Here is a 10570-nt window from a genome sequence, read left to right as displayed (position 1 = left end):
TGGCAGGTAAGGGCAAACAAATGCTGTTTGCTTCTAGCCTGGTATCCGTCATGTTTAGTTGGGGTCCCAAGGAATTACTTCTTAAAATCGGCCTTTGAGAACTCCCAGCGCCAGGTGCCCTCAGCTCCACAGAAATGGAAACAAACCAGCAGGTTGTAGAAATAATCTCAGCGCAGCAAAATAATCGGTGAAATGGAAACAAACCAACAGGTTGCAGAAATAATCTCAGCGCAGCAAAATAATCGGTGAACGGGTGTTGCCGCCAGCTGATGAACTACCTGTTTGCTGAGAGCAGGAACTGCTCTTGACTTATTCCAGAATAAGTTAAGGAGCAGGGGTTTAAATAGTTGATACATGTGTCACATTTACACATTTATGATGGCACCTGACCATAGATTTTAACAGCCTTTTTGGCAAAGCTGCTGTTTCACGCACATGGGAGATATAACCACCCCTTTTAATTTAGGTTCAAAATAAGGTATGGTTTCTTCAAGCCTTCTGCGCAGGTTCTATCAATTATCCCTGACACCTTAAACTTAACCTGTCACCCTGATGGTGCTCTGACGTTGGCTGTGCTGGTGCAGGGCTATGGAAGTGCACCCACTGACCACCAAGTCCCGCCCAGGAAAGCTCAGTGTAACACAAAATTATGGGTGGGGGCATTTACTGATTAGTTGCTTGGGAGTCATTTGTAACTGCCGCACGGATGTCAAATGTTGCCATCATCATCCTGTTTTCACTAGTTCTTTGCTGCTTGGAAAACATAGTTGCTTGGGAGTCATTTGTAACTGCCGCACGGATGTCAAATGTTGCCATCATCATCCTGTTTTCACTGTGTGGAAAACACACCAGAGTAAAGCAAAGGACTGGCTCCACAAACTTCCGTATCTGCCTCCTATACTCAAGGGTATCTTTGGGTTTCTTTCTGCCTCCAGGGAAAAAAGTCCTGATAGTCTATGCACATCAAGAGCCCAAATCCTTCAACGGATCTTTGAAGAGGGTTGCTGTGGAAGAACTGAGCAAGCAGGGCTGCAGTGTCACGGTGTCTGATCTGTATGCAATGCAGTTCGAGCCAAGAGCAACAAGAAATGACATTGTTGGTGAGACTGGGCAAAATACACTTTTTTTCAAGAATTAACGATGAAACAAACTTTCACCTTGTCTATGCTGCTGCATTAGCAATCCAGAACCATGCTGTTAGGTACAGTCCAAAAATAGTTGCTCTTATTTTTACAAACATCCTGCAACTAACAAGACCTAGCTTTTTATCTTCTATTAGCATTGACTAAGAAATGCTAGTGTTGTAGGAACCCGGGAAATGTCATCTTTATTTAAATAAATGTGATCCCTAGAAACGGCCCCTCAGTCAGAAAAATCAATTTGTAAAACAGTATTTGCCTTTAAAGAGAGTGAGGGAAAATGCTTATTTTTTACAGTATTTACAATCAACTGGAAACACGTTCTAAGAACCACCTTCTCCTAATCAACAGGATTACAAATGCTTTCTGCAAGTTAGCTCCAGGCATTTAAGTGCTTGTGTTTTTGAGTTGTCTTGGCACCTCCCAAGTACTTTGAAACTACATGATTACAAAAAATTACTAGATGATGCAGTTAAGACTCAAGAAAAACAGTAATGCTCTTCTTAGGCTTATGTGGTATTTTCACTGTGCTCTTACTAGTGTTTAGCTCCAGGATTTTCCGAGCTTAGGTGACACAAAGCCATTACATAATCTGCAACAGCTGAAGCTCTTTTTAAAACAAACATCAAAAAGAAATAGCACAGGTCCAGTGCCACTATTGGCAAAAACAAGAGGAAACTTGTTAATGACCACATAGGAGTCCACTCAGCTTCTAAAAGTCCAGTCCTGATTATGAACCTTGGCTCCGTGACATCACAGTGAGGAAATATTGAATTAACATATGTCCACAATCAAAGTCCATTTCTTGTGGGTGAGAAATGCCTTCGGATACCGCTCTGTGACTTGCCAGAGTTTATGAAGCTACTGCCTCTCTCTTCTGCTCAAGATTGATGATCTGCTAGCTGAATGAGCAGAATGGAATTCTGTGTCCAATTCAGACATACTTGAGTCAGTTCAGCCAACTGCAATGGAGACAGCCGAGCTGGCCAGTAGTGGTTACCCAGCCCCTGCTGAGTTTCTCAGTTGGAGAGGCTGAAAAGCGGCTACACAGGGCTTGTGACTGCGTGGTGGTTTCAGTAATCCCTAATACAGAGGCAGAGCAATTAGGAAAAATCTCTTAAATCCTCTTAAAACATCCACCTGCATCACCAGAGTCTAGAGCCAGGCTGAGGTCCTTTTATTACGCTTCATATGTTGCTACAGAAAGGCAAAATTTCTATTACTCTGAGACACTACACCCTCTCCAGTTTAAAATCGAATCACTGCCAGCTGTGATGATGCTGAACATCCACTCCAAAAAAAAAAAAAGTAGGGGAAAAGCAGTGGCAGAAGAGCAGTTACTCAGTTTAGAACTGTAGATTGCAACATGTATTTAACTCTGATATGGCTGTGATGCTGGAAACAGGGCAAGGAATGACTCTTCATTTCTACCCACAGGTTGCTTGCACAACTCAGAAGAGTTCAGTTATGCTGTGGAGACATGGAAAGCTTACATGAGAGGAGGTTTGTCCAGTGATCTGACTGAAGAGCAAAAGAAGGTGCAGGAAGCGGACTTGCTTATTTTTCAGGTCATTATTTTAAATTGTATGAAAAAAGACTTCAGTTGTAATATACGGGCTTGAACAAAAGAAAAGCACTAGTGAGAAGATTATACATTTCAGTAGGAACATTGAACCTAGCCAAAGTAAGAAGAGGTAGTAACTCTGCCATCAAGTTAAAACAGTCTGTATCCAGTACAGCAATTTCAAGGTGTCAGTTTTTTCTGATATGATGTGGAGTTTAGAAAATACCAAAAATACCAGGTATGTGTGAGCATTATTCATGCTAGCACAGTGTTTTTGTCACACATAATGGCTCCACACTGGCATTGTTTGGGAGTAGGGAGACAGCTGAAATTAGACCCTCAAAATACCAAAGTAAAATGCAATGTAAGCGTTTCACTTAAAAATTAACATTCAAAAGTAGTCTGATTGCAGATGTTTTGTGAAAGCTCGTCCTCACGCTACCTGCACTCCAAAACGATTGCATTGAGCAACTCTGACCAGAAAGTACCGAGTGCAAAATAACGCTACAATTCTCAATATGAGAACCGTGTCATGTTATCAGGCAGCCCAAAGCTACTCCTTTGTCTTGGAGGGAATGCAGAGCAAACACAGATCTACACACAGAGATGTGTGCAAGTGCTTAAGGCTTTGGGATATGGTAACACATACCAGACGGGCAGCTTTAGGAGTAAACACTTTAAGTAACGGAACAGTAACAACCACAGATCAGTAGTAAAATTAACCAGGTCACTGCAACAGCAAATCCAGTAATTCAGCAACACTTGACCACACTTCCTATCTGGATGCACAAAGACATACATGACCACAGTTATCAGGCAGAAATCGGGGCAAGACTTATTTTCCAAGAGAGCAGCTGGGTGCAACCAGCGGGATCGGAGAATTTGGATTTGGAAAAAATTTTCCTGTGAGGGTGCCAGAGCCCTGGCACAGGCTGCCCAGGGAGGGTGTGGAGTCTCCTTCTCTGGAGACATTCAAAACCCACCTGGATGCGTTCCCGTGTGACCTACTGTAGGGGATCCTGCTCTGGCAGGGGGGCTGGACTAGATGATCTTTGGAGGTCCCTTCCAACCCCTGACATTCTGGGATTCTGTGATTTCCCTGACCAGACCATCCTCATTTATTGCTGAGTTGCAGCAGCATTATCTGGACGTGCTAATGGGTCATTACGCCCCATCTCTGCTCACCCCTGCGCCAGCTCTGTCCTCGGTGGCCACACGTGCCAGAAGTACTGTGTAAGACAATACTAGTCCCACATTTCTTGTGTGCCTGTGTGACTGCTGGCCGTAGGCAGAGCCTATATATATTACACTATCTGATTCTAGACGAAATTTAGGATGTGACCATATCTCAGTTAAGCATCTCACTCTAAGTCTTCATAATTTTTACACAATAGCATCTGAGATAAGTATAGTAAAACATCCCCCGAAGGGAGGGATTGCTTTCTACTTTCTCTCTGTAGAATGCTATGAAGTCAAATATGTTCTGGTGCAGGAAAAAAAAAAAAAGGGAAAGAACAGAGAAAAAGCCTCTCAAAGACACCATAAATTTAATATTAACTGCAGACCGAGCTCACCACTTCCAAAGATAATGGTGATTGCCCAGTTTCCACGTTGTTTCCATCTTGAATTAAGGCACATGTGGATGAGCTTTTACAGAATTTCTTCTTCCTTAGTGCAGCGTTTACAACGGTATAGTGATAGTGATGCATCCTAGATTAGGAGTCCATAAAACATTCAAGATAATGCAAATAAGACACAATAGGTTTAGGCTATAGAGAATAGGATTTGGCCTGTAGACCAGGTGTAAGGGTGGCCCAGACTCTGTGCTAACAGGTTAATTTAATTTTTGCCTAGTTTCCCTTGTATTGGTTCAGCATGCCAGCAATCATGAAGGGCTGGATGGACAGAGTCTTGATCCAAGGATTTGCTTACGATTTGCCAAAGACTTACAATTCTGGTTTGCTCAAGGTATGTGTTTGAGATTGTTTTATTAATATCTGCACCATGCTCTTGAGGGCATTTCTTTTCTGTTAACATTTGTTTGAAGCTCTCGTTTTATGCACTCCTGAAATAATGCTTTGGTAACACGTTGAGTAACTTGGTGGCTTGTTAAAAGGTCTGAAAGGTGGGACAATAAGGAGAATGCAACAGTTCCTAAAGATTTAAACCATCTCCTAGAGATTTTCAGTTGGCCCTCAGAATGAGCTTTATAATTTTGTAGGTGTGTCAGAGTGCACTGGGATCCATACAGCTTGCAAGCAGTTAAAATCCATCCATTTCCTAAAACTCTAGTCTGCCATTTCTTCCCACCACCACAGGACTGCACAAATCTGTAATGAGTGACATTCTAGAATAGGTGACAAGATCCTGTTCTGGGATTAAATGTCAAAGGTTGGAATTAATCTATAGAACTTAATCAGAAACCTGAAATGCCCAGTTCACAAGCTTCTGTCCCAGCTATCTCCTTTTCAACCTTGACTTCTCAGTAGCTTATAAATTAAGCAAGATCAGTATCTCTAAATGAGAATTCCTGGGTTTTTTTGTTGTCCACAGCACTAGGAATACCCCTGGAAAATTTTGGCTCACTGTTTGTTGGATCTTACTGAGTAACAACTGGCACATCCAGAAACAATCAATATTAGTTTCACATTTACATTCACTGCATATTAATCTCTGTAACTGCTGATCTTCTTAACAATCCCAAACATTTCAGTATGTGTGAATTTCAGAAATGACTGCCACACTGAAACGAATAGGAGCAACCCCCAGTGATCATAGCTGCACGCTCAGGGGGGACCGCAGCATTTAATTTCTACGCTCGGGAAGGACACAAATAAAGATATTCTCAGTCACACAGTGCTTTCCAGCCATCACATGGGGGAAAACAAGGGTCAGCCCTGCCTCACACAAGACTGTCAGACATGTAATTCCTTTACTTTTTAACCTGCCCCTGCCCAAAGCCCTGACACATGGTTCCCTCTCTAGTTGTACATCATCACTGTTTGCCTCAGAGCTGCTGCTACACGGAAGGTCTGGGAAAGAAGACACAATCTCCTCTAGAAATTTGTGCTGTCCAGGTTCCCCTCAATCTCTCTTGAACTATTCAGCCATTCTTCTTTAAACATGCCTGACTTAAGCATTGCTTTCTTAATTCTAGAACAAATTAGCCCTGTTTTCTTTCACCACTGGCGGAAGCAAAGCGTCGTATGGAAAAGAAAGCATCAGTGGCGATATTCGCTATATCCTGTGGCCTATGCAGGTATAATATATGGATATTTGGTGGCTGTTTGCCTTAATTTTTATTATTCCAGTTATTTTTAACAGTTGTATTATTGTTTATTTTATATAAAATATAATAAGAAATACTTAAGTTGTCAGTTCTAAGCATCTGCAGGTTACAAACCGGGCCCTTTAAAAGACTACTTTAAAAGTTCACAAGAGTTTTAAAGTTGTTTTGTGCTCCTTCTGCTAGACTAGAATCTGGAGAAAGGGTGTACTCTCAGCCTTCTGTTTCTCTGGTGTTACAGGGTTTCCTTCAGGCCTAGCGTGCAGGATTTCTTTTTCCCCATAGCTACGTGATTCACGGTTGGATGCAGGGCAGGAGGGGAGTCAGACATTCTCATGTCACTAATGATCAGCATACCAAAGTTAGCATGCCTTTTCTGCCTTCTTATCGGAAGTAGCAAGCACGCTTGGAGAAATTTGGGTGGTGAGGCAAATTGGGCAAGCTACTTCTTGACTATAATACAAAAGGGACCTGCTTAAATTCTTTGGTCACATTCCTGTTGCGTTTACGAGCTGTCCACCCTTGCGAGGTTGGCTGGCTGCAGAGCTTGCAAGTCAACGTGACAAAAATCGTGAAACACAACGGTGAATTCAGAAATACAGAAGGAAGAATGGCTAGCTGAGCCGATCTGAAAGGCAACACCCTTCATTCAGGATCATTTGTCTAAGCTAAAGGCAAAAGGTTAAAAACATACTTAGAAGTAGATGAGAAACAGGCTGCAGATCAGGAGATTCAAACAGTGCAATGAACTTAAGGGAGTCTCCGATCCTTGCGAATTTCATAGCATACAGCAGCCAAGAGAACAGTTCTGTGGCTTTAATAGCACTAAATAATAAATTCCACAGAGCAGAATAAATGAAGTTGACCTTGCTTTTCAGTGTATTGTGTGTCATTCTGCTTAATGCCTGGCTTTCAGTAGCAACTGCCAGGATAGGTAATGAACTTTTGCAATTTATTTCCTTTCTCTTGATAAATGCACAGCTTTAGAAAACATGCCTTGTATTGGGTCAGAGAAGTAGTTTCAGATTGAATTTTCCATATTCTTGAATGAAAGTGAGAAGACTATTTCCTGAGGCATTTCTTTCTTTGCTTTGAGTCCAGCATGGAATCATGCACTTCTGTGGTGTCAAAGTCCTCGCACCTCACATCTGCTTTGCTCCAAAGGCTGCCTCTGAGGAGGAAAGGAAGGAGATGCTGGTGGCCTGGGCCCAGCGTCTGAAGACTCTTTGGAAGGAAGAACCCATAAACTGCTCTGCTGAGTGGTATTTCAAGTAACGTTCACGTACAAGACTACAGAAAGATTTTTCTTCCCTCCGTTCTTTTTGGTACTTTACCTCAATATCTGAATGTGAGTGTCCTAATTCAAATGTATTGCAAGTACCTGGAGTCCTACAGCTAGCAGCTTAACTGACAATATAGCATTTATCTTCATTTATTCCTGAGGGATTCTGCTCAATGATGATTGCAAAACTCTTAGTGAAGAATTATCCTTGCTCATATAAACAGTGACACCCTGCCTACAAGTGGTTGGTAACACAAGCAGTATTTAATTGCAGATCATATCACTGCTGCTTATTAAACAGTACAGTACATTGCCACATTTATTTTAACACCTTTTTGTACCAGCTACCACTTTTTTTTCTATTTGCCAGGGAATATGTTGCCCATACTCAACCTCGTTATGGCCAATCCTGTTCTTTTAAGTGAAAGCTCTACACATGTGCCTTTGAGCTATGAAGCCTGATCAGGAATAATGGAAAGAGACAGTTGCACAGTGACTTAGTGAGCTGGGAAGCCTTGTGGACAGCCTCAGGCTCTTCCACATATTTACAAAGAAATACTAGAGCTGTGACAGATAACAGAAAAGGAAAAAAAACCCTAATACAAATTTCATATAGCAGTATGTGCACGTATTGCTTTTCTTTATGAAACGTAGCTCCCATTTGTGAAGTATGTGGCTTCCTAAAATCAAAGGGAGTTCTCTATTTTTGTTACCCTAAATAGAAGCCAGAAGGAATCCTGTCTGTTCTCTGCCCCTTCACGCCAGGCAGAGTTGCTGTTTGGGTCTGGAGAGCTGGGTGCATCCCCCCCCGGCGTCAGGGGAAGTGGGCCTGCCCCGAAACCCGTGGGAGCGCTCTCTGTCTATGACCCAGGGTCTAGTGGGACAAAATTACTTCCTGGCTCTTAACATCAGCAACTTTTACTGTCAATTTTAGCAGGATTATTTTTGTACTTGAGAGCTGTTACCCCTTTTTTGTGCAGGTGGCAAAAGGTGGGTTTCTTGCTTAGCTACACAATTCCTTGCTTCAGTCGGCTTACCTAACAGCTGGCTTTGCACTTTGATATTAAAAGAATGTGGCCTGAATAAGAAACGTTTCTCCGAGTCTCTGTCAAATGACACTTAGGCCTCTGCCTACCTCGTTCATCTGCCATGCATTCTTTTAGCAGCCTTGCCATGCCCCACCCTTACATTCCTTTAAGGGCTGTTTGGATAATAAACATACCATAAGCTGATACACCACACTACGAACTGCAGGGAGAGAGTCTCATGCTCCTGTTCCTCCTTGTATGGAGTGAAAGGGCCACCTCTAGCAGAGCCACACCCCGGGGAGCAGTGCTGCCCAAAGATGTTGCAGATGTTTGCTTTAGGGTGTATGAGCCAAAGTCTTCAGGTTACACAAGGAAGAGATTTGCTTTGACTCAGTCACTCTTGTACAGGAAGAAGAAAGTGAAACGGAGAACATTACAGACATAAGCTGTGGGCAAAGCAGATTCTTCCTTAAAAGACTTAAGGAAAACAAAGTTACCTGAAGAGAGGCTGAAGGACAAATGCAAGTATTAAAAATGTATAGGAGAGGAATCATCCTTATGTTCATCGTGTTGTTACCAGACTAGTCAAGAAAGAAGGAAATGGATATGAAAGCAGAAGTTGCAACTGTCAAACCAAGTGTTAGCATTGGATAAATCGCAGAGCTTAGTGGGTTTAACCATTAGATGAAGAATCTCAGACTGACCTAAATGATGAAGATACACTTCTCGACACTCTTTGGCAGACATGTACGAGCTCCCATAGACACAGAGGCAATAAGTGCCCATATTAGACTGGATATTTGTAATGTAAGTATACAAGTGGGGCTGTGCTAGGTTAGAACAAGCATCCTTCAACACCAAGTTTTTACTTCACAGTGGTTAGAGACCCAGTAAAGCAAGCACTTCCCCTCAATACTGTCCTGCGTGCCAACTATATTTAGTTTGGGGGATTTCCTGAGCTATACGCATTTTCTATGTATTTACCAAACCAAATAGATCTCTGCTCTGAATTTTCTTTAGCCATCTCTTGAATTCATGCCAGCCTGAAAGCAGCCAATATTTTTTGACAAAGTTCAGTGGGACAGCTTTTTCCTTGCATGAAGCTAATACAAGAGTATTGGCCTTTGGTCACTCTTGTTGCTCTTCTCTCAACTCCTCCAATCTCACTATCCTGAGAAGAGGGGGCAAGAAGTGCACACAGAATCAACTGTAACTCCTGGATTCATATGACTTCCTCTATTCCTTTCCTAATATTCCTTTCCTAATCTCTGACATACAGTTGTTTTCATCTGTTCCAACCCTGGATCTTGGCCATCAGTAGTAATGGTCAGCTCAGGGGCCATTATTTTATACAGCAATTTAGGGTATTTTTTTTCTTCGTGTGCACCCCTTTACATAACTTGAATTTCACTTCCTGTCTCACTACCCAGTCACTCAACCATTTTTCCTTTCTGTTTCATCAGCAAACTTTCTCAACCTCGTTGCTCGTATCCTCTTCCAGGTCATTTTCCACAGCTCAGATCCCTGCACTTGTAACCTCCCTCTGTTCTGAAAGCTGACCATTTACTGTTGCCTCTTTGTCCTATCTTTTAAACATGTCTCCATGCCGTGACCTTTCTCAGCCTGCTTAGTTTCCTTAAAAATAAATTTATATGAAACTGTCAAAAGCCTCTTGAAAATGCAAGTAGATTGTATCAGCCAGATCACCATTCTCCACATGCTTTAACTCCTAATGTAACTTCTTCAGGAATATCATCCCGATTTGAAAGCCACTGTACTATGGAGTATATGATGAGGAGAGGGGAAAAAGTGAGAACCGCTAGTCGATGGTTTATTTCCTGCAGTCAGTCTCAGTTCTTGCCTGTGTAATCTGTTCTCATAAAGGAACTGCTCTATGTGCCTCATAATTCTTGTCACTTTATTTCAAGTCTACTTCTCCTGTATCAGTTCAGAGAAGAGGCAATCAGCTGTATCTCAGCTGTGGACACAGAAGAGATCAAACCACATTTGCTGAAGGGCACTAGTCTAGCAACAGCTGTCAAGATATTATGTTGTACATCTGATTTCACAGAAAGGAGTTGTGATTTTAGCTAGCTTTGGCTCATAGAATCATTAAGGTTGGAAAAGACCTCTAAAGATCAAGTCCAAATGCCAACCCCCCCTGACAAAACCATGTCCCAAAGTACCATGTCTCCGTGTTTTTTGAACGCCTTCAGGGACGGTGACTCCACTGTTGCCCCGGGCAGCCTGTTGCAGTGCCTCACCACTCTT

General features: G+C 42.3%; 1 protein-coding gene across 1 annotated transcript; it reads left to right on the top strand.

Moving 5' to 3' along the window:
* Positions 1 to 935: 935 nt before the first annotated feature.
* Positions 936 to 7422, top strand: LOC104268405 (ribosyldihydronicotinamide dehydrogenase [quinone]-like). Its single transcript, XM_009878716.1, is given in 6 exon segments — positions 936 to 978; positions 981 to 1100; positions 2577 to 2707; positions 4558 to 4671; positions 5861 to 5962; positions 7091 to 7422. Coding segments are annotated over 6 exon segments (663 nt in total). The 5' UTR covers positions 936 to 956; the 3' UTR covers positions 7265 to 7422.
* The last annotated feature ends 3148 nt before the right edge of the window (positions 7423 to 10570 follow it).

This window comes from Apaloderma vittatum, unplaced genomic scaffold, assembly GCF_000703405.1.
Source record: "Apaloderma vittatum isolate BGI_N311 unplaced genomic scaffold, ASM70340v1 scaffold35971, whole genome shotgun sequence".
NCBI lineage: Eukaryota > Metazoa > Chordata > Aves > Trogoniformes > Trogonidae > Apaloderma > Apaloderma vittatum.
This window is presented reverse-complemented; position numbering and strand designations above follow the sequence as displayed.